Genomic DNA, 25,478 nt, shown 5'->3' with positions numbered 1-25,478 from the left:
AGTCCCGAATGTTCCAGATTTTCAGAACTTTACTATTCTGTGACGAGTGAACTACTGGCAAGTTGAAGGACTTACACAGTGTAAGACAGAGAAATGAAACTGTTGAAAGTCAGAGCCTGGACAGGTTTATGCTTAAATATATATAATATTTAATGTTCAGAGAGATGAACGTCAGTGACTTGGCAGCAGTGTTTGAACTCACCATCCTCACAAAACACTTGACTGAAGTCGCCCATTTTTATCAGGTTGCTGGTGAACTTTAATCCGCAAGCTAAGCAATAACAACGGCTTGAGGACTATTAGGTGACAGAGCTACAAACATTAAAATCTTACGTCCCATATTCACAGACACTCTACAGAACAAAACAGTGCCCTCGACAGCAGATTGCGCCATCAATAAAAACAAGACACTTCCAGTCAGAGAGGTTCGTCACATTCAAATGGGTCCTCGGGTGCAGTTCTCTCTCTCGCTCTCGCTCTCTACTGAGCGCCTTTGAGTTCAAACCATTGTAAGTTTCTGAGCACTTAACAGAGTCTCTGATCAAGTTCCCCAGAGCTGGGTGTCTCACTTTCCTCATCATTTCCCATAGGAACTAGCCATGCTCGTTTCCTTCTCCCTCTCTCACCGTTCCTTGTTGGTGCTGTACATTTTTGTGCTCTTACTATGCAAAGGTTACAGTTTATAATTTGAATGGGAAGCGGCCGTCAGAGTCTTCTGGTGTTGATCTGGGCTGTCAGCTTGTGGCCAGATTACAAGCTTCTGTGTCGAGGAAAAACAATCTGACCTTCCCTTGTAAGAAGTTTAGGTAGACGTGAAAGATGGTTCTCACCATCCTGCTGTTGAAGGTGGTCTGTACAGGAGGCTGTTCCCCATTAACGATAACCTGCACAGAAGCAAGAGTATTACACACAGTGTCACCAAAGTAACGACTAGAAAGACTTAGTTTCCAACTTCCACCTCTGGTAACTGGCTTTTGTGTCTGACCCAAACTTGGCCTGGAAGGTTGGAGTGTTGGAAGCTTCACTCTCTGTTGGCCAACAGTGTTAGTCCACATCCTGACATTCTGCCCCCTGGGTAATTTTACTCCCGGGTGCTTTGCTGCCATCTCTTTCTCTCTCTGCCTCACCACTGGTGATTCGGAATTCAGAGAGGGTTGCAACAGCAGTTTTGAGTGGCGGTGTTCAAATGTTGAACAAGAATGACAACAGATTAGGAAAATGAATACATTCTCTTCCCCGTACCAGTATCAGATTTATTGTCACTGAGTTATATCTCAAACTTAACCCTCTGGATCAGTTGTAAGCTCAGCGAGCTCCACCATGGGGACAAATCTCTCCACCATCTAGGATATCTACAAATGCCTCTTACAATGTGTCAAAATGGCAGTATCCGTCATCGCTTCCTTCTGGGCAGTGTGACAGGTGACTCCAGCCATTATCACTACTCTTCAGAGATTGTCTGCCTGGCATCAGTGGTCGCATAACCAGGACCCATGATATGCAGCAACTGCTCATACGACTACCCAGGATGTGCCCGCTTCTCATCAGGAAGGAGCTACGGGAGCCTGAAGGCACATGCTCAATGTTTTAGGAACAGCTTCTTCCCCTCTGCCATCAGATTCCGAATGGACATTGAACCCATGATCACTACCTCACTATTTTATTCCCTTTTCATGCTACTTTTGTTTATACTGTATATCTTATTATGACCTGAAGTTTTAAAAAAAATTATATATTGCACTGTACTGCTGCCATAAAACAACAAATTTCAGGACACAAGTCCGTGATGTAACCTGATTCAGTTTCATTTCCTGAATACAGGCATTATTTCTTTTTTGCTTCTCTGACCCCGAGTTTGGATCATTATGTTCTGTGTCATACGACGTGGGTGATCACAGTCTTTCCATGACCATGGTTGTCCTTGGCAACCTTTTCTACAGCAGCAGTTTGCCACTGCCTTCATCTGGGCAGTGTCTTTTCAAGGTGGTGACCCCAGCCTTCAGAGATTGTCTGCCTGGTGTCAGTGTCGCAGAACCAGGACTTGTGACCTACACCGGCTGCTCATACGACCATCCACCACCTGCTCCCATGTGACCCTGAATGGATGACTCAACAGGTGCTACACTTTGCCCAAGGGCAACCTGCAGGAATGCAGAGGGATGGAGAGTCTCACACCTCCTTTGGTAAAGATGTATCTCCAGCCCGCCACCTAGTTTGGATACCTGTTCCAATATTTCCTTCTGTAGCTGTGCGTGCGTGCGTGTAAGGGGTTTGTTTTGCTGTTGTTGTTGCTGCTATGTTGCTCTGCTGAACATTGTGGACATGCTATGTTGACGCTGGAACACATGGTGACGCTTGTGGGCTGCCCCCAGTGCACTCTTGGGTGCGTTGGTGGTTAACACAAACAATGCATTTCACTGCAACACACACAAAATGCTGGAGGAACTCAGCAGGTCAGGCAGTATCTATGGAAAAGAGTAAACACTCCACAGTTTGGGTTAAGACCCTGCTGAGTTCCTCCAGTGATTTGTGGGTGTGTTGCTTTGGATTTCCAGTGTCTGCAGATTTTCTCATGTTTGTGATAATGCATTTCTTTTGAAATTCTGATGCACATGTGATAAATATATCAGAATTTGAAAGCTAAATTGTAACACAAGAGATTCTGCAAATGCTGGAAATCTAGACTAACCCACACAAAATGCTGGAAGAACTCAGTAAGTCAGGCTGCATCTACAGAAAGAAATAAGCAGTCGACATTTAGGGCTGAGACCCTTCATCTGGACTGAAATCAAAATACAAGTTGTTGACTATTGAAAGTACGATAGACTTGTACCAAATTATCAATCAAGTTTCAGTTTGTTTCTTTCTGTCTCTACATACGAGGTCAAACCTGAGGTGAACAGGGAACAGTGAAATGAAAGCATAGACAGCAAAGTTGACTATGTGATGAAGAAGATCGTTTGGTGACCTTTCCACTCTCCCATCACAGATCATTCAAGTGTTTGTTCCCCTTCACAAACACGCCAAAATCTACCGATGCTGGAAATGCAAAGCAACACACAAAAATGCTGGAGGAACTCAGCAGCTATGGAAAAGAATAAACAGTCGATGTTTCAGGCCGAGACCCTGACAGGTTTCACAGGGCCACAGGAAACAGGACCATGGTCAGTTTAAAGAAGGCACAGGAAACAAGACTTTGATCAGTTGAATGGGGCATGTAAACTGGGAGTCGCAGCAAATGAGAGGGGAGGGAGTGTGGAAATCTGGTCCCGGAGACTTAAAGAGGAATGTGGGATTTTACGGCATTGGGGAAATGGAAGGAAGCATAGGGACTAAGGCCTTGGCAAGTGGAAAGACATCAAGGAAAAACCGGGGCCATTGTGGATAGAAAGGGTAACGTTGTCGTTAGTGCGATGCTATTACAGCTTAGGGCATTGGATTTCGATGATCAATTATGGCATCCTCTGTAATCAAGTTTGTACGTTCCTTTCCATGTGTGCATGGGTTTCCTCTGGGTGCTCTGGTTTCCTCCCAAAATCTAAAGATGTACCGGTTTGTAGGTTAATTACTCATTGAAAATTGTCCCGTGATTTTGCTATGGTTAAATCGGTGGGTTGCATAACACAGCTAGAAGGTCTGGAAGGTCCTCTTCTATACTGTATCTCTAAATAAATAAACAAACACTTCCAGATAAACCAGCTGCCAAACCACTGGGATATCCAAGTAGTCAGATAGCAGACAATCATAGCTTAAACCATTTTCTTCTGCTTCTTTCTTCTTCAGGAAAAGATCAGAAGAGACGGATATAATTCCAATGCCATCCACTAGACAAAATTATCAACAGGGAACTGTTTTTACAGAGAATCTCCTTTGTGAATGTTTACACGAGGAGTCTATGGTTGATGCTGAGACTGCTACTTATATATTAGCCATCTGAATGATGGATTTGTTGGCTTTGTGGCCAAGCTTGTGGATATACAAAGGTAGCTGGAGGGGCAGGTAATGTGAAGGAAGCAGGGAGTCTGCAAAAGGATTTGATCAGATTGAGAGAATGGGCAAAGAAGTGGCAGATGGAATAAAGTGTAAGGAAGTGTATGGTCATGCACTTTGGTACAAGGAATAAACAAATTGACTTTTTCTAAATGGGGAGTAAATTCAAAGATTGAATATGCATAGGGAATTAGGATTTCGAGTGTAGGATTGTCAGCGGTGAGGAAGGCAAGTGCAGTGCATTGTTAGTATTAATTTCAATAGGAGTAGAATATAAAAGCAAGGGTGTAATGCTAAGGTATTTGTACAGGTGAAAGTTCTGAGTAAGTTTATCATCAAAGTACATATATGTCACCATATACAACTCTGAGATTCATTTTCTTGAGGGTATACTCAATAAGTCTACAGAATAATAACCATAACAGAATCAATTAATGAATTCGCAACTAGGGTGTTCAACCAGGATGCAGAAGGTAACAAACTGTAAATACAAAAATATAGAAATAATAATAATAAATAAGCAATAAAGATCACCTGATCACCTAGACAATCATAAGGTTTTTATGAAGTCACAAATTCAACTGTTTCCATGTACACTTTCACCCAAAGAGCATCAGCCTTATCGTATGATTTTATTTTTCTTTTCCATTTGTCCTTTTACCTTTCATCATTGTTCTCAATGTTTGTTTTGATTTGTACATCTTCAAAGTTTTTTTTCTTCCATACAATTCAAGCCAAATGCAGAACATTTTATGTATCTGTAAACTAATGTGGCCATTCCTGTCTGCTTTACCTCCTCTTTCATCATGATTTTCTTTGTGTTCTTATTGTTATATATACTATCTATGTCCATCCTGTTTACTTTTCCAGGACTGATTTGAAGTTTGCACGGCTCTCATCTTCATCTATCAATAGTGGCAATGTATTTGAGCAACAGCTGTACTTTGAATTTGAAATATGGTGAGTTACTCCTGTTTAATCTGAGCTCCCTGGGTGTTTGGATATGCTGAGCCTCAGTGAGATGGTCCACCAGCCTTTCCTCCATTTCCTGGAATTATCTTTGCTGGCTATGTTTCTATATCTTACAAGTAAACAATCGATAGGCTCACCTTGTTCCCGCCCCAGGCTTGGAACTTAGAACAATTGGACTCTTGTGAGCAGTTTTGGACCCCATATCTAAGAAAGGATGTGTTGACATTGGAGGTGGTTCATGAGAAAGATTCCAGCAGTGAAAGGTGTGGGTTGGGGTGGGGGAAAGATCTCATTGAAAGCTATAGAATATTGAAAGGCCTTGATAGAATGGACGTGCAGAGGATGTTTCCTGTAGTGGGAGATTCTAGAACCAGAGGGCACCTCCTTAGGATACAAGGACATCCCTTTAGAACAGAAACAAGAAGGAATTTCTTCAACACACACAAAATGCTGGTGGAACACAGCAGGCCAGGCAGCATCTATAGGGAGAAGCACTGTCGACATTTCGGGCCGAGACCCTTTGTCAGAATTTCTTAAGCCAGAGGGTGGTGAAACTATGGAATTCGTTGCCACAGTCAGCTGTGGAGGCCAAGTCATTGGGTATGTTTAAAGTAGAGGTTGATAGATTCTAGATTAGTGAGGTCATGAAGCGATACAGGGAGAAGGTAGGAGACTGGGGCTGAGAGGGAAATGGGCCAGCCATGATGAAATGGTGAATCTGTGGAATTCATTGCCGCAGACAGCTGTGGAGGCTAAGTCATTGGATATAGTTAAAGCGGAAGTTGATACAATAGGTTCCTGATTAATAAAGGACATTAAAGGTTATGGGGTGAAGGCTGGAGATTGGGATTAAGAGAGATAATAAATTCATTATGATCAAATGACAGAACAGATTTGATGGACCGAGTAGCCTAATTCTGCTCTTGTGACTTCTGGTCTTTAATGGAAACGGAAGTTGGGCAGCATGGGGTTGGAGATTAACATAACTTAAGACTGTCCTTAGTGCAAAAACCATCAGCACGCAGCAACGTTACTCTTTTAACATTAAACACTTAACTTCCCAGCTGCGTTGATATCTAAATCATTGACTAATTAAAACCATATTCTTAATTAAGTACTCCTGATCCCCTTTTGGCTTGGTTATGCATTCATCCTCAATTTTTTAAAAACAATCAGTAATCACTGTCTAAACCTCCTTCAAGATAAAAGCCATCAGAGTGCTTTGGTCTTTAAAAGCTCATAATGATCATTGTTAATGAAGATTAAACAATTCTCACAGCGTTTGACATTTTACCATTTCTTATCTATGAGCTGTGTTCCATTAGAAAAGACGAGGGTTTCGAATCTTATCTAATGGTAAAAGCGGATGCAGTTTTGGGAAGTGTCATTGTACACACAGACAGTTCTCTCAGGCCTCCTCTAGCTCCTCCCTGTTGCTTTGCTCTTTCAATTTTATTGGTCTTTGATCTGTCAAAAATTCTCCACTGTGCCCCTGTGTGCTGAACACCATCTCACGGCATTCTGCAGTGCTGCCATCCAATATCTGCATGCACCACACACAGTGTCATACAGTCACACAACACAGAGACAGGCCATTCAGCCCATCTAGTCCATGATGAACTAATTGTCCTGTCTTGTCCCATTCACCTTCACCCAGACCGGTGCCCTCCATACCTCCATATCATGCACCGATCCAAATTTCTCTTAAATGTTGAAGTCCAACCTGCGTCCACCATTTCCACTGGCAGCTCGTTCTGCACTCCCACTACCCTCCGAGTGAAGAAGCTTCTCCCTCATGCTCCCCTGAAACATTTCACCTTTCACCCTTAACCCAAGACCTCTCGTTCTAGTCTCATCCAAAACTTAATTGAAAAAGCTTGCTTCCATTTACTCTATCTATACCCCTCCTAATTTTGTACACTGTTCTCAAATTTTCCCTCATTCATCTATGCTCCAGGGAATAAACCTTTCCCTATAATTCAGATCCTCAAGTCCTGGCAACATCCTTGTAAATGTTCTCTGCACTTTTTCAAGCTTATTCACATCTTTCCTGTAGGTAGGTGACCAGAACTGCATTCAATACTCCAAATCAGGCCTCACCAACATCTTATACAACTTCTACATAACATCCCATTTCCGGTAGCAATACTTTGGTTTATGAAAGTCAATGTGCTAATGTGGAAACCTCTAAACCAGGAAAACGCAGATAATAAAACCAAGACTGTACTCCAGCCATGTTCCAAGTATTCACAGCACCTCGTGTTTTATTTTTGCACTGATGTAAACTTGACCCAGTCAAGAGCTTCCGTGCAAGTCAGACTGTTCTGTTCCACACTGGTTCCTGAGCATTAGATAGTGTTTGCTGATGGTAAACATGTTCTATACTATCAACTCACCAGTGACTTCAATAGGAGGGTCAAGAAAATTGTGTGAAAAGGTTCATGGACACAGATCAATTTTATTCATTATATACATTTACATGTATTAGGAAGTTGCTGTGGTGCATTGGTCAGGGCACAACATGCAACAAAAACAATATTCAGTATTTATTTACTTTTATTTACTTATTTATTGAGATACAACGTGGAGCCACATTGCCAAGCAGTCCCGCAATTTAATCCTGGCCTAATCATGGGACAATTTACAATGATCAATTACCTACCAACTGGTACACCTTTGGACTGTGGGAAGAAACCAGAGCACCCAGAGGAAACACAACTATAAAGAATAAAGAATTATATATAAGAACATAAGAAGATAATAATAGGAGCAGGAGTAGGCCATCTGGCCCGTCAAGCCTGTTCCACCATTCAATAAGATCATGGCTGATCTGGCCACGGACTCATCTCCGCCTACCCCCCTTTCCTCCATAACCCTTAATTCCCCTACTATGTAAAAATCTGCTCTTAAAGTAAAACAAATAAGAACTGAGTAAAGTTAGAAGTTAAAGGACAGATATGGAATAAAATGCACAAATAAATACCAGCATGTACTTACAAAGTTAACAGTATTATAAAAAGTGCATTAAAGTGTTTACAGTGCAATGATGTGAATAATAGATAGAGGGGGTGGGAGCTAACAGGAATGGTTGATCAAATTAACTGACTCCAGTTCCAAAATACTGTAAGTGCTACATGTTAAAAGCCAAAGATGAATTTTTACTTCAAGCTCTTCAATGGCTTACTGAGGGAATCCAGAGATGCTGTTTACACTGAGACCTTGCTATGATGATTAACACAGATCTCTTTGAACTACACAAAGTATCTGAGCAAACACATCCGCCTCAACGTGTATCATTAAATAAGTACAACTTGTAACTTTTGCAATTTTGCTAGATCAAATATGACTGCTAAATGTTTCCACTAAATAATCACTAAACCTAAAACTAAAATATTTTTTGAAAAACAGTTCGCTTTTCTGAACTGTAAGTTTCTTAATCATAATTAAAATTTCTAGTTGTAGTCAATTTATTACATTATCTGAATTACAGATTTTAAAAGCTACAACTCACTGACAAACCACAACAAGGTATTACGTTCTGAAGAGGAAACTTTGCAATGGGAATGAAATTAACCACAGACTGAACTTCATCCTTAAACTCCATAAAGTTTGTCTCCCCTCTCACTGTGGAAGGAGTGACACCTCTCTCTCATTAGTGAAAGAGAGAGAGAGAGAGAGAGCGCCTGTAGCACATCAAAGTGCTGAGTTATGAACTGTGGTTTTTGATGGACCTAGATCATGGTCTCTTTGGGGGCTTTTGCTATTGCTTGCATGGTGGGTGGTGAGGCCTGATGCTTCCAGCCAGAACAAGTGGGGGAGGGCTGATGTTTTGCTGCTGTTTGTGCTTGGGAGGGGGGAAGAGGGGCTTTGGAGTTCTTTCTGTCATTCATCCTTTGGGATTTTCTTCTGTTTTGTGGATGTCTGTAAGAGTAAGAATTTCAGGTTGTATACATTCTCTGATAGTAAATGGATCCATTAACCACTGAAGTTGTCTCAAATTTTGCAACTGATATGGGAATGTTTTAAGATTTAGGACAATTAGTGTAAGTTTCAGTATTGTTCTGTAATGTTGTGACAATTGGAATTTACTCCCTGTGGGCAGAGCTGTACAGTTTAGGAGGGGGAGCAAGTGGAATAAAACCAGGAAATCCATTGGACCTGGTTATAATCAGTAACACATAATAACATACACATTAGTTTGATTTGTCTAATATCTTTGTGTATGTTATTATACAGTATGTATAATTAACTCCATGTCCTTGTAGGACTGTTTAGCAAATGCTAACACACAATTGACTACTTGTAGGAGTGGTGGAAACAGAATTTGGTGTACATCACTAATGACTCTAGCAAATTTCTACAGATGTAGCGTGGAGAACATTCCAATTAGTTGCATCGCCCTCTGCTATGGAGGTACCAATGCACAGCATTGAAAGAGGCTGCATATTGGTGTTCCCAGTGGGCGAAAGGTCCTCTTTCCATGCTAAATCACAGAACTAGTTGCGGTATTAATGAAAAGAGACAATGAGACTATTTAAACCAGGTGTAATTGCAAAGTACGTCAGTAGGGATCATTGATGAGTTCTGTGAACTAATACCCTGAGGCTTGACACCTACATTCTGACACTGCATGAACTTCCTAAACCTCAAGAATCTCATTACAGTAAATCTAAACTTGACACAGAAAGTTGCTGTTCATCCAAAAAAAAATTGCTGTTTTGCATGTTAAGGCCAGTATCCCGTGACCTCGAGCAAACGACAGGATGGGATACGTGACAGAGAGCAGAAGGGAGCCTCATGATGTTTTACTCCGCTATCTTTCCCAGTGTTAATATTTCAAGATTGTTGCTGGTTTCAATGACATGATATAATGGCTTTTATTAGAAAGGGATATGGCAGAGTCACTGAAACAGGCTGCATTGTTCTGTTGCACTTGATGTTGGAAAACCACTGAGATTTTTTAGGTCACCATGTGCCTCCCCCCCCCCCCCCCCACCACAATCTTAGAAGACAAGAATCAAAACACTTTGGGAAACCATGCTACTCAATGATTTTTCCATTCATTAGCTTTTGACATTGGTGTGGAGGATTTTCTGAATCTGACAGCGGGGTAGAGACTGTAAATGCAGTCACTCAAGGAGAAAACTTGATGGGCTGGGTAGCCTAATTCTGTTCCTATGCATTATGGTTTACCCTTCGGTGCTTTGTTAGTGTAGTGTGTGGGCGTTAGGCTGCACAGCACCACTCATTCTGTGTATAGATCACCTTTCATGTTAATCTAGTTACCTCAGTTCCAGCTAAAACTCCAATTCAGCCAACTCACTCCCCTGAACATTCTGACTCCTGCTTCTCTGTGGCTTCTTGCTCCCTGAACCTCATCATCTTTCTGTGGAAGAACTGTAGGACTAACAAGGCCAATCAGCTCCTAATGCAATCGCTGAGGCTATGTCCTCCGAACATTTGGCCTTTATGTAGTTGCAATCAGCTGATACTCAATATAAAGGCCAAGCATTCGGAGGACACACCACAGATGAACAGTGTACTGATTACGTCTCCTCGTGTGGTGACGAAACGTTTGCAAATAGAATGCCAAGATCGGATAACAACTCAACCCAACTGATACTGGTATTTCTAATGTAGAAACAGATTGCTGGGTCTATAAACCAATCTCCACCGAACCCCATTAATGGGTTCTTCTTCCTCTGTCACAAGTTTACTCAATGTCTTCTTGAACGTAGCTTCTCACACTACTGGGCCAATAACCTTTACCCAGCCATTTTGCCTTTGTTTACCAAACATATTTTTACATAACTTGCTCAGAAAATTAGACGAATGGTTCTTCCCAGCCCATGTGTGGCATTGCTGGTCGCTGTCCAGAGCATTTATAGTAAACAAACAAGGGAAGATGAACAAACTATGTAATCACACTGCTCCAAGACAGAATGCCTCTAGATAACACAGGTAGACAATACTACTGCTATCACTGCCTACTGTGCAAAAGTCTTAAGCACATATATAGCTGGATGCCTAACACTTTTGCACAATACTGTATCTGTCAATGTGGAGTGGAGAGTGAATCTGTAAATCTGGCTGGACAAAGGATGTTGGGAATGGAAAGGGTGGGGAAGTGTGGGACAGGTGCCAAAGAAGGAGTGCTAGGTGGCACAGGTGCAGACACACCCACCTCTGAGACACCAGGCAAGGTCATTTGATTCCAAACAACTGGATTGTTGATCATTACAGAATGTCTCTCTGGTGCTTCCCGCTCCCTCTTCCCTCTCTTCCCTTTTTCCCAAACCATGATTTCCTTCACCCTATCCCTTTCCCATTCTCAGTCCACAATAGAGACCCATGTCAGAATCAGGTTAATCATCACTCACATGTCATTAAATATATATATAACTGCCTACGACCTTTGCGCAGTACTGTACTTGTGACTGAGGGATGTGCACTTTGCAAGGCTTGGCAGTAGGGTGTATTGGGGTGACTGGGTAGGAAAAAAAGATCAAGTAGAAGATCCTCAGCCACCTATCAGCTGGTCCAGAGCTGATATGATGAAGGTGGGCTCAGATGCAATACTTGTAGAGTGCGACAGTGTTGAAAGAGGGACTATGTAGCACCTTTTGACCCGCCCGCTCCGAGGACTTCAAAGGCTGATTCACAAATGGAAGATCGAGGAGTTTGGTGAAAAGATAGGAAGAACATGCAGTAGCTAGGTTTGGAATGTATAGAATCTGGTTAAGCACAGGATTAGGTTCAACCATGATGGCTTCATTGATTAAACATCTCACTGGCACTTGTCTGACTGGGAAAGACACAGAATGGCAGACGCTGTTTATTGGGCTGACCACAAGACATAGAAGCAGAATTAGGCCCATCAAGTCTACTCTGCTATTTCATCGCGGCTAATTTATTATACCTCTCACCCCCATTTCCCTGCTTTCTTTCCATAACATTTTTTTGCCTTCCTAATCCAGAACCTAACATCAGCTTTAAATACACTCATTGACGTAGCCTCCACAGCCATCTGTGGCAATGAATTCCACAGATTCACCTACCTCTGGCCAAAGAAATTCCTTTTCACCTCTGTTATCAAGGGATGCCCTTTAATTCCGAAGCTGTGCCCTCTTGCCCACTATAGGAAACACCCTTTCCAAATCCATTCTTTCAAAATTCAATGGATTTCAATGAGATCCTCCGTCAGGGTTCTGAAAGAGGTAGCTGAAGAGATTGTGGAAGCATCAGTTATGTCCTTTCAGGAATGGTTCCAGAAGACCGGAAAATTGTAAATGTCACTTCACTCTTTAAGAAGAGAGGGAGGCAGAAAAAAGAAAATTACAGGCCAGTTAGCCTGACCAGTGGTTGGGAAGATATTGGAGTTCATTACTAAGGATGAGATTTCGGGGTACTTGGAGGCAGATGGTAAAGGAGGCAAAAGTCAGCATCATTTCCTTAAGGGGAAATCTTGTCTGACATATCTGTTGGAATTCTTTTGAGAAAATAACAGACAGGATAGACAAAGAAGAGTCAGTGGATATTGTTTCCCTGGACTTTCAGAAGGCCCTTGACAAGGTGCTACACGAGGCTCTTAACCAGATACGAGCCCATGGTATTACAGGAAAGATATAGGAGCATGGATAGAAGACTGGCTGACCGGCAGGAGGGAAGGAGTGGGAATAAAGGGAGCCTATTCTGGTGACTAGTGGCATTCTGCAGTTGTTCGCATTGGGTCCACTTCTTTTCACATTATATATCAAAGGTTTAGGTGACGAAAGTGATGACTTTGTGGCCACGTTTGCGGACAGTACAAAGTTAGGTGGAGGGGCAAGTAGTGTTGAGGAAGCAGAGAGACTGCAGAATGACCTAGACAGATTGGGAAAATGGAAAAGAAGTGGCAGTTGAAATATAATGTAGGGAAATATATAGTTATGCACTTTGATAGAAGGAATAAAGGCTTACATAGACTATTTTCTAAATGGTGAGAAATGGGGAGTCCTGGTACAGGAATCCCTAAATGTTAACTTACAATTTGAGTCGGTGGTGAGGAAGGCAAGTGCAATGTTAGCACTTATTTCGAGTGGATTAGGATATAAAAGTCAGCATGTAATGCTGAGGATTTATAAGGGACTTGTCAGACTGCACTTGTGAGCAGTATTGTAAGCAGTTTTGGCACCCTTAACTAAGAAAAGATGTGCTGGCATTAGAGTGGGTGCAGTGGAGGTTCATGAGAATGATTCTGGAGAGGAAAGGGTTAATGTATGAGATGTGTTTGTTGTCTCTGAGCCTGTACTCCCTGGAGCTTTGAAAAATCAGGGGGGTAATCTCATTGAAATCTATTGAATTTTGAAAGGCCCATAGAGAGTGGATGTGGAGAGGATGTATCCTATAGTGGGGGAGTCTAGGACCAGAGGGCACAGCCTCAGAACAGAGAGACATCCCTTTAGAGATGAGGAGGAATTTCTTTAGCCGGTGGGGTGTGAATCTGTGGAATTCATTACCACAGAAGGCTGTGGAGGCCAAGACATTGAGTATATTTAAAGTGGAGGTTGATAGGTTCTTAATTAGTTAGGGCATCAAGGGTTACGGAAGAAGGCAGGAGGATTGTGTGGGAAGGGGAAAATAAATCAGTCATGATCAAATGGCCTAATGCTGTCTTATGTCTTATGGTCATCTTCTTCTAAACTCTGGTACAGGCCCAGAGTCACCTCTCTAGTCCCCTGCCCTACACTGCCACCCTCTCGGGATGGCTGCAGAGATTCCCCCCCACCCCTCCGGGCCCCCATTTGCTCTTGTAAACACATCAGCACTACTCACAGGAGCAAAGCTCTTCACCATCTGTGCAATGCTGCGGATGTTACTGTAGCTCCTCTCTATTACATACAGCATGTTGCCGCTGACTGTCATGTTCTGGACCTTCTGGACCGCAGCTGCCAGCAGCTTGAGACCACCCTGGACCTCCTTGGCTTTCGTCCCCATCTGCCAAGAAACAATAAAGGTTAAAGGAGGGTTAGCTTTTCCCAATGAAACAAAGTGTTAGTTCTCATTAATACAGGAAAAGAGGCTGTGAACTTGCATCTTCTTGACCTTCACTTCCTCCATCCCATCCTTTGCCAGAAAGACCGGTCTTTCTGTTTTATGATAAAGTAAAAGTTCTCATAAAGTAGCCCTTATTGTGCAATTATTACTAATAATGAGATAACATTCGACACAAATAGTTTTATTATTCTCTGTGCTATTTCCTCTAGATTCTGAAATCTGGAGGCTGTTTTAATTTCTTCATCGTTAGCAGCAATTGAGATTCTTGATTTAAGCTTATGCTATTTTGCACAAACTGGAGCACACTTCTGAATTTACGACTTCAACTTCTATATTGCCTGGAACAATCTCAAGCTCTTCATTGCCCAAATGTAGGAAACATGTGTAGCCGGGTGGAGATACCTCTCTGCCAAAGGAGGTGTAAGGTTCTCCATCCCTCCACTAGCCTACAGGTCACCCTTGGAAAGATGTGGCATTTGTTTCATGTTCCCCCCCCCCCCACCTCCCAATCAGGGTCACATGAAGCCATAGGAGCAGGTGGTGGATGGTCTTATGAGCAGCTGGTGGATATAACAAGTCCCGGTTATGTGACCATTGATGCCAGGCAGACAAGCTCTGAAAAGTATTGATAATGGCTGGGGTCAATGGCAAATCACTTCTGTAGAAAAATTTGCTAAAAACAATCATGGTCATGGAAAAACCATGAAGGCTTACGTCATACAACACAGCTCATAATGACAATGATGATGAATGCAGGAAACATGGCAGTCTACATGCCCACTATGTAATAATGACTGGATAATTTAAAGATGACACAAATATTGGGCAGGACAGAAGAGAATTCCAATGTTCTTCTTCAAAGTGGTGTCTTTACTATAGTTTGTCATTGGCTTTCGAGTCTATAGTATGGTTAGCAAGACACACAAAATGCTGGAGGAACTCAGCAAGTCAGGCAGCATCTATGGAGAGGTATAAACACATCTGTAAAAGGAAATTCAGATTAGTCTTATCAGCGATTACCATCTGTATCACTACACTTTAGGCTGAGACCCCTCATCAGCACTTGAAAAGTTGACTGTCTATTCCTCTCCATAAGTGCTACCTGAACTGCTGAGCTCCTCCAGCATTTTGTGTGTGTGTGTGTGTAAGTCTGGATTTGCAGCATCTGCAGAATCTCTTGTGTTTATAGTTTGGCGACATGCATAGTAATTGTTGATAAGACCGATCAGAGGTTCCCTGCACACAGATGACAGAGGTGTAGGAATACTGTAGCAGCTGTTCTTGATTCTTCAAGATTCTCTTTTCCTCCATGAGCGAGCATTGCTTTTTATGCGGATACGAAACAGGCGGGGTGGACAATTGCTGAAGATTATTGATAATGGCTGGTGTCACCCGTCTTGTAAAGGCACTGCCTGGAAGACAATGGTGGAGTAGTGGAGATAAGCTCCCACTACCTATTAAATGCTCCCAATGCTGTCTACTAATAGGAGAAGGGGCAAAGGTGGGTTACTGATACATTAAAACCAGTTGCTTCAGGCTGATGGGGCTCGTCAGCTGTGGTTGGCAGCTCATGTAGAAGGCCTATGTTCTTTTAAAACAGATGAGGAGGAATTTCTTTAGACAGAGGTCAGTGAATCTGTGGAATTCATTGCCACAAATGGTTGTGGAGGCCAAGTCATTGGGTATACTTAAAGCAGAGTTTGATAGGTTCTTGTTCAGTGGAACTGTCATATATTACTAGGAGAAGGCAGGAGAATGGGGTTGAGAGGAATAGTAAATCAGCCAAGATGGAATGGCAGAGCAGGATCGGTAGGCCAAATGACCTTATGGTCTTATGTACCCCAGACTTTAGCAGCAGAATAACGTTAACATTAGATCTACAATAACCATATCATACAGGAATAGAGTCTGGACACTGGTCCTTGGTACCCACCATTGTAGCTGCCTTAAACACATCCCCTGACAGCTCATTCTCACAACCCCTTAATAACAAGCTCACCACCCTATCTCCATTTGTAGCTAGCCACAATCCTATAGAAATGAAAGGCCATCTCTAGTAACAGGTGAATTTCATCTACCCAACTTTAAAGGGTGACGGGATGCAGATAAGTCTCTACCAAAGGAAATTTAAGGTGCTCCTTCCATCTGCTAGCCTGCAGGTCATCCTTGGGCAAGGTGTGGCACCTGCTTAGATCCCCCCACCCCCACCCTCACCCTAACCAGGATCACATGAAGCCATGGGAGCAGATGGCGAATGGTTAAATGAGTAGCCGGTGCACATGACAAGTCCTGGTTATGTAACCACTGATGCTAAGTAGACAATCTCTGAAGAGTATCGATAATGGCTGGGGTCATCTGTCTTGTAAAGACACTGCCCAGAAGAAGGCAATGGCAAACCACTTCTGTAGAAATATTTGCCAAGAACAATCATGATCAAGACCATGATCGCCCATGTCATACAGCACAGCACATAATGAACTAATAAACCCAACTTTATACAACACCCTATAACTCTCTCACCAAACAAAAGTTTTTTTATGTTCTATTGTTGATTAAGAATCCCTCCTGCCAATTTGCTCAACAACTCTACAGTGTTCAACAAAGTTGCATCTTCAGCCCCCAACTCTGCTCCCTAAACACTTATGACTGTGATCATATTCAGGTGTAACTCCATCTGCAAGTTTGGAGATGATCCCATTGTACTGAGCTGTATCTCAATTAACAATGAGTCAGAAAAATGAAGGAGATAGAGAGCTTAGTAACATGGTGTTGTGACAACAAACTTTCCCTCAATGTCAACAAAATAAAATGCCTGGTCATTGACTTTAGAAAGTGGGGGGTGTACGTGCTCCTGACTACATCAACGGTGTTAAGGTTGAGAGGGTTGAAAGCTTCAGCTTCCCAGGAGAGAACATCACCAATAGCTTGTCCTGGTTCAACCATGTAGACATAATGGCCAAAAAAGCTCTATGGACTCTGTCTACACTTCCTACTACTTCAGTAAAGCAGCTGGCATAATCAAAGACCCTACCTACCCCAGACATTCTTTCTTCTCCTCTCTCCCATCAGGCAGAAGATACAAAAGCCTGAAAGGACGTTCCACCAGGCTCAAGGACAGCTTCTACCCCAGTGTTACAAAACTATTGAAAGACCCCCTAGGGCAATAAAATGGAGTCTTGATCTCACAATCTACGTCATTATGATCTTGCACCTTACTGTTTACCTGCGCTGCACTCTCTCTGTAGCTGCTGCACTTTATTCAGCGTTGTTATTGTTTTACCCCGTTCTAGCTCAAAGCACTGTGTAATGATTTGATTTGTATGATCAAATCATTGTATTTCACTATATCATGGTACACGTGACAATAATAATCCAATTCTGATTCCAATTCCAATTCATGTCAAAAGCCTATTCCTGATATTTTACTTACTTTTCCTTACTTGCCATGTGATATTTGAAACTATATTTTAATAAACAGTGCACTTCAATCAGCCTTTTCGACTCCTTTGTAAATTTTAATGAAACTTAACAAGGTTAACCTGATTTTTTATTATAAAACCACTCCCCCCAAATTATTTCCAGTCCTTTTGGAGGGTCTTGGCCTGAAATGTCCATTATTTATTCCTCTTCATAGATGCTTCCTAACCTGCTGAGTTTGTCCAGTATCTTGTATTTGTTTCTCTGGATTTCCAGCAACTGAGAACCTTCTGTGGTTATGAGTAGGCTGACTATATTTTTTCCTCATATCTCTGATGCTTGGAACACGTTCAGTCCAGTTACTTGTCTCCATGGCCTTTAATGGGCACTGAGATCTCTCAAATAGTTCTGCCATCAACCCCCACATACCAGCATGTCATCAAGATACTAACACATCCTCAACTGTAGCTGCACTATCTCTGCTATAAAAAACTTCATCAAATGTTTTTGTAACCTAACATTTTAATGATCTTTAACCACAACAATACATTGAATGGTTTTATCAGTTTTATTCACCATGCCTCAGAAACTCTACCCCATCTCTACACAGCACAATTCAACTTCTTTTATTCAATTCAAGTAAGGTTTTGATGATCAACCTTACTTGCCTTATACATTTACATGTTTTTAGAATTTGTTAAGGTGTGTTGGGCAGGGTGTGATATGCAACAAAAAACAACTTTCAACAATCATAAGAATAAAGAATTATATAAAAATTAAAGTTAGAGATTAAAGTATGGATATGGAATAAAATGTGCATAATTACATAAATACTAATGTGTATTTACAATGTAAATCATTCATTTGTCATGTGCCTTGTCATATGTCATGGGTGGTCATGGTCTTTCCATGACCATGATTGTTCTTGCCAAATTTTTTTTTACACAAGTGGTTTGTCATTACCTTCTTCTGGGCAGTGTCTTTACAGATGGGTGACTCCAGTCATTATCACTATTTTTTCGAGATTGTTTGCCTGGCGTCAGTGGTCACATAACCAGGACGTGATATGCACTGGATGCTCATTCAACCATTCACCACATACTCCCATGGTTTTGCATGACCCTGATCGGGGGGGGGGGGGGGGGCAGGGGCTAAGCAGATGCCACACTTGCCCAAGGGTGACATTCAGGCTAGCAGAGGGAAGGAGCACCTTACACCTCCTTTGGTAGAGAAGTAACTCCACCCCGCCAACTACAATGTAAGTAGCATTGTAAAAAGTGATTCGGTGAGGTGACTGATATAAAAGATGGGGGTGGGGGAGTTAACTAGAATGGTTGATCAGATTAACTGCCTTAGGGAAGATACTTTTAAATTGGTGCAAAGATTTTGTTTTTTTACGGTGCCTTCCAGAGGGATATTTTAGGAAAAGGCATTTTGCAGGGGTGGTAGTGTCCACAATTATATTTTCCAGCCCATTTCTTTGTCTTGGACACATATGTTGTAATTTGTAACTTCAAAACATTAAAATAATTGTAAGAGAGCCAAGAGATGTCAGCCTTTTACTTGTTCTTTGAGGGAGGCAGGCACTTATCATGTGGTAGCGTCATGATGTATGCAATTCATGTATTTTTATTGGTGAATAAAATTGATAAAACATTCAACGTGTTGTTGTGGTTAAAGACCATTAAAACATTAGGTTATGAAGATTGTTATAGCAGAGATTGTACCACTGTGGTTGAGGAGCCACACATAATAGTCAGAGGAACAGACAGGAGATTTTGTGGATATGAATGGGATACCCGGATGGTATGTTGCCTCCCAGGTGCCAGGGTCAGGGACATCTCAGATCGTGTCCACGGCATTTTGCAGGGTAAGGAGAAGCAGTCAGATGTCTTGGTACCAATGACATAGGAAAGAAAAGCAAAGAGGTCCTGAAGAGAGGATTTAGAGAGCTAGGCAGAAAGCTGAGAAGCTGGACCTCCAAGGTAGCAATTTCTGGATTGCCAGTGAGGGTAAAAACAGGGTGACTTGACAGATAAATGCATGGCTGAGAAGCTGGTTCAGGGGACGGGGCTTCAGGTTCCTGGATCATTGGGATTTCTGGGGGAGGTATGACCTATACAAAAGTGACAGGTTATACCTGAACTCGAGGAGAACCAATATGCTCACAGGCAGATTTGTTACAACTGTTGGGGAGGGTTTAAATTAATTTGGCAAGGGGATGGGAACCGGAGTGAAGGGACTCAGGACAGGATGGATGGTAAAAAAGCAAAGATAGCATGTAGTCAGACTGTCAGGAAGGGCAGGCAGATGATGGGACAAAATTGCAGCCAGCAGGGTGAATATTAGTGCATTAGGGATGCAGAATCAAGAAGGGTAGCAAATACAGTGTTATTTCTCAATGCACAGAGTATAAGAAATAAGGTGGATGATCTTGTTGCACTTTTACAGATTGTTGGATATGATGTTGTGGCCATCACTGAATCGTGGATGAAGGATGGTTGTAGTTGGGAGCTGAATGTCCAAGGTTACACATTGTATCAGAGAGATAGGAGTGTCGGCAGAGGGGATGGCGTGGCTTTGCTGATAAAGAATGGCGTCAAATGTGACATGACATGACATAGAATTGGAAGAGGTTGGATCCTTGTGAGTTCAGTTAAGAAAATGCAAGGGTAAAGAACTCTGATGGCAGTCATACACAGGCCTCCAAACAGCAGCTGGGATGTGGGCTACAGAATACAATGGGAAATAGAAAAGGCATGTCAAAAGAACAATGTTATGATAGTCATAGGAGATTTTAACATGCAGGTAGATTGGGAAAATCAGGTTCAAGAGAGTGAATTGGTTGAATGCCTATGAAATGACTCTTTAGAGCAGCTTATTGTTGAGCCTACTAGGGAATCAGCTATACTGGATTGAGTGTTCGGTAATGAACCAGAGGTGATTAGGGAGCTTAATGTACAAGAACCCCTAGGAGGCAGTAATCACAATATGATTGAGTTCAGCTTGAAAGCTGATAAGGTGAAAGTAAAGTCTGACAGTTGTATTTCAGTAGAGTAAAGGAAATTACAGTGGTATGAGAGAAGAGTTGGCAAAAGTAAATTGAAAGGAGATTCTAACAGGGATGACAGCACAGCAGCAATGGCTTGAGTTTCTGGGAAAAGTGAGGAAGGTGCAGGGCAGATTCATTCCAAAAACAAAGAAATACTAAAATGGATAATAGTACAACAGTGGCTGACAAGGGAAATCAAAGCTAATGTAAATGCAAAAGAGAGGGCACACAACAAAGCAAATATTAGTGGGAAGATAGGGGATTGGGAAGCTTTTAAAATACCCACAGAAAGCAACTAGAAGAATCATTAGGAGGGAAAAGATGAAATTTGAAAGCAAGTTAGCAAACAATATCAAAATGGATAGAAAATGAGACCAGAGAAATAAAAATGGGGACACAAGGAGATGGAAAATCAACTAAATGAATATCTTGCATCAGTCTTCACTATGGAAGACACTAGCAGTGTGCCAGGTGTTGAAGGGTGTGAGGGAAGAGAAGTGGGTGTAGTTACTATTACAAGGGAGAAGGTGCTCAAAAAGCTCAAAGACCTTAAAGTGCATACATTACATGGACCAGATGAGCTGCACCCTGGGGTTCTGAAAGAGGTAGCAGTAGAGATTGTGGTGGCATTAGTAATGATCTTTCAAGAATCATTGGACTCTAGCATGGTTCCGGAGGACTGGAAAATTGCAAATGTCACTCCACTCTTTAAGAAAGGAGGGAGGCAGCAGAAAGGAAATTATAGACCAGTTAACCTGACTTCAGTGGTAGGGAAGATATTGGAGTCAATTGTTAAGGATGAGGTTATGGAGTACTTGGTGACACAGACACAAGATAGGACAAAGTCAGCATGGTTTCCTTAAGGGAAAATCTTGCCTGACGAACCTGTTGGAACTCTTTGGGGAGATTACAAGTAGGATAGATGAAGTGGACGTGGTGGACGTTGTATATTTGGATTTTCAGAAAGCCTTTGACAAGGTACCAAACATGAGGCTGCTTACCAAGTTTAGAGCCCATGGCATATAGGAAAGCTACTAATATGGTTGGACCAGTGACTGATTGGTAGGAGGCAGTGAGTGGGAATAAAAAAATCCTTTTCTGGTTGACTAGTGGCGATCCGCAAGGGTCGGTGTTGGAACCGCTTCTTTTTATGCTGTATATCAATGATTTAGATGATGGAATAGATGGCTTTGTTGTCAGGTTTTCAGATGAAACAATGATTGGTGGAGAGGTAAGTGGTGTTTAGAAAACAGGAAGATTGCAAAAGGACTTAGAAAGACGAGGAGAATGATCAAGAAAGTGGAAAATGAAATACAATGTTGGTAAATGCATGGTCATACATTTTGGTAGAAGAAATAAATGTGCAGACTGTTTTCTAAACAGGGAGAAAATCCAAAACTCTGAGATGCAAATAGTCTTGGGAGTCCTTGTGCAGAACACCTTAAAAGTTAATTTGCAGGTTGAGTTGGTGTTGAGGAAGGCAAATGCAATGTTAGCAATCATTTCATGAGGTCTAGAATATAAGAGCAGGGATATGATGGTAAGTCATTATGAGGTACTGGTAAGACCTCACCTTGAGTGTTGTGAGCAGCTTTGGATTCCTTATCTAAAAGATGTGCTGGCATTGGAGGGGGTTCAGAAGAGGTTCACAAGGATGATTCCAGAAATGAAAGGATTATTATATGAGGAATGTTTGATGTCTCTGGGCCTGTACTCACTGGAATTTAGAAGGATGGGTTGGGTGGGGGGGGGGGGGGGAATCTCATTGAAACCCTAGACAGAGTAGATGTGGAAAGAATGTTTTCCGTGGTGGGGGAGTCTAGGACAAGAGGGCACAGCCTCAGGATAGAGGGCATCCATTTAAAACAGAGATGCAGAGAAATTTCTTTAGCCAGAGTGTAGTGAATTTGTGGAATTTGTTACCACAGGCAGCAGTAGAGGCCAGGTCGTGGGTGTATTTAAGTCAGAGACTGATAGGTTCTTGATTGGCCACAGCATCAAAGATTGTGGGGAGAAGGACAGGGAGTGGAGTTGAGGAGGGGAAAAAAGGATCGGCCATGATTGAATGGGAGAGCAGACTTGATGGGCTAAATGACCTAGTTTTTCTCCTATGGTCTTAATACTAGGCTAATCTTGAGACAATTTACAGTGACCTATTAACTTACCAACCAGTACATCTTTAGCCTGTGGGAGAAAATCAGAGCATTCAGAGGAAACCTATGTGGTCACAGGAGAACATACAATCTCCTTATAGGCAGCAGTGGGAATTGAACCCGGGTTGCTTGTACTGTAAAGCATTGTGCTAACCACTATATAACTGTGCTGCCTATATTCCCTCTCCTAAAATAGAATGCTAAAAGTGCATGATACAGGGGAGGCTATTTGCCCTACCAAGACTATACCAGCCCTCAATACAGTAATCCCAGCAATCTGTTTTTATCACGTCTCCTTTGAACTTTTTGGCCCATTCTCCCCCCCAAAATGGTGATATGATGGCCTAGTGGCTAGAATAACATTCTACAGTGCTTCCTCTGGGTGCTCCATTTTCCTCCCGTATTCCAAAGACAGTTGGGTTGGTAGGTTAATTGGTTCACCCGGATGTAATTGGATGGTGTAAGTTTGTTAGGACAGGTTGGCTGGCTGGTTGGTTGGTTGTTTTGTTAGAGCAAACATGAGGAAATCTGCAGATGCTGGAAATTCAAACAACACACAAGCACAATGCTTCTCCTCATAGATGCTGCCTGGCCTGCTGTGTTCCACCAGCATTTTGTGTGTGTTGGGTGTTTTGTTGATTGGTTGGGTGGATGGAGGGACAGACGGACAGATGGATAGATGGATGGGTGTAATTTCTGCCCCATGTGCCTTTCCCTTCTGCTCAGAATTTTGAATCTGTGTCCTTTCCACTTCTCTGAATAAAATTCAAATGTCCCTGAAAGATCAAGATTCCAGGAAGTCAAGTAACTTCATTGGGTGCAGGAATTGAGGCCTGGTGTAGATAAACAATGACCAAATTGAATGGTGGAGCTGGCCTGGTGGCCTAGTCCTGCTCCAGTTGTCTTGTTTTCTTCTAATCAGCCATTCAGCTACTCAACCCTACTCTGCCATTCAAGAATATCTTGGCTAACCTTCAACCTCCTTGCTATTTCTTTATATAACTCCTTGATTCCTCTGATGTTGACATGCTAAAGATTGGTGCTGGGTAAGACACCCTTTCGTTCTTTGCTGATCAGTGCAACCATAGAAAAAGGATACACTTACATCCTTTGCTGCCCATTCTCTGTAGCTGACACTGGTTTTCGGAAGGGTGAAATTTCCTGCGAGTGCGCAGGTCTCCTCACACTGTTTCTAAATGGAATCACACATCACAATGAGACAAGGGTCAGTATTCAAAGTACATATATGTCACCGTATACCAGCCCGAGATTTGTGCGGGCATTCACAGTAGGACAAAGAAACACAATAGAGTGAATGAAAAGCTTACACATAAATAATGACTGAAAAACAACCAATATGCAAAAAATATGAAATAATAATAAATAAATAATATTGAGAACATGAATTGTTGAGTCCTTGAAAGTGTGTCCACTTTCACTGTTGTGGTTATCCATTCTGGTTCAGGAGCCTGACGGTTGTAGGGCAATGGTCCCCAACCATCGGGTCGCAGACCGGTACTGGGCCGTGAGGAAACGATATGATTTGGTGGTATGAAGCGATATCAGTCCGCTGCACTGTCGCTGACTCATATCGCTTCATACCACCAAATCATAGTTTCCTCGCAGCCCGGTAGCACATGCTTTGCAGCCCAGTGGTTGGGGACCACTGTTGTAGGGTAATGATATTTTCTGATCCTGGTGGTTGGGAACCTAAGGCTCCTGTACCTCCTTCCCTTTTGAACCTTACCTACTGAGATTACAACCAGAAGGAACAAAAATATTGAGGTGGGGATGGGGTTGGTATCATTAGCAGAGCTGGAGGTCCTGCATAGAGTTGGAGAGGATGGCATTGTTGGTGCCATCTTTACACATATACAGAGAACAAACTCACTATTTGGCAACAACAGCAATTGGACAATGGCAAATTGGATGCTAATTTTACATGTTGTTCTGTTTAATTCTCCAAAGAAGTGAATGGATTTGCTTTCAATAGTTTTGTGCTACAAAATAAACAGTTCTTCCTTGACTGATTGTCGACTACAACAAGTTGACCAATAGGCAAGAGAGGTGGTTAGTAGCAGCAGAGAGAAAGGGCCAGAGTTGGCACATTTCACACAATTTGTAGCCCACTTGTGACTTGGAGGGGGGTTACTTTGCAATGCTAAACTACATCTATTGTCCCACGCAGGGCAATAAACTTCCCAGCCTTTTCCTAGGGCATCAGAACAGGTTTTTACGTAACCTCTACCATGCAGAATGGCATTTCAAGGTACTTTATGGAGCAGCAAAAGGGAACTGAAACTGAGGAGAGAAGGGGATTGTGGTAGGTGGGTGGTAGAATTTTAGATGTGCCGGACTTTGTGATATGGTGCAACTCAAACTACCTGCGTCTCAATATCACCAAGACCAAGGAGATGGTGGTGGACTTTAGGAGATCTAGGCCTCATATGGAGCCAGTGATCATTAATGGAGAATGTGTGGAGCAGGTTAAGACCTACAAGTATCTGGGAGTACAGTTAGACGAGAAGCTAGACTGGACTGCCAACACAGATGCCTTGTGCAGGAAGGCACAGAGTCGACTGTACTTCCTTAGAAGGTTGGCGTCATTCAATGTCTGTAGTGAGATGCTGAAGATGTTCTATAGGTCAGTTGTGGAGAGCGCCCTCTTCTTTGTGGTGGCGTGTTGGGGAGGAAGCATTAAGAAGAGGGACGCCTCACGTCTTAATAAGCTGGTAAGGAAGGCGGGCTCTGTCGTGGGCAAAGTACTGGAGAGTTTAACATCGGTAGCTGAGCGAAGGGCGCTGAGTAGGCTACGGTCAATTATGGAAAACTCTGAACATCCTCTACATAGCACCATC

At 42.4% G+C, this 25,478-nt stretch overlaps 1 protein-coding gene across 2 annotated transcripts in view; it reads right to left on the bottom strand.

Annotated features, from left to right (window-relative positions):
* Positions 1 to 235: 235 nt before the first annotated feature.
* The window catches only part of epoa (erythropoietin a), a 49,982-nt gene continuing 24,739 nt past the window's right edge, over positions 236 to 25,478 (bottom strand). The window contains exons 3-5 of one of the 2 annotated variants that reach the window (XM_073048864.1): positions 23,726 to 23,812; positions 13,777 to 13,938; positions 236 to 884 (exon numbers count right to left, since the gene is read on the bottom strand). In XM_073048864.1, coding sequence (XP_072904965.1) covers positions 735 to 884; positions 13,777 to 13,938; positions 23,726 to 23,812 — 399 coding nt within the window. In that variant the 3' untranslated portion in view covers positions 236 to 734. The remainder of the gene's footprint in view (positions 885 to 13,776; positions 13,939 to 23,725; positions 23,813 to 25,478) is intronic. The other variant, XM_073048865.1, reaches the window with a different exon arrangement.

This window comes from Hemitrygon akajei, chromosome 6 (genome assembly GCF_048418815.1).
Source record: "Hemitrygon akajei chromosome 6, sHemAka1.3, whole genome shotgun sequence".
Classification (NCBI taxonomy): Eukaryota; Metazoa; Chordata; class Chondrichthyes; order Myliobatiformes; family Dasyatidae; genus Hemitrygon; species Hemitrygon akajei.
The sequence above is the reverse complement of the archived record's forward strand: the minus strand, read 5'-3'. Positions and strand labels throughout refer to the sequence as shown.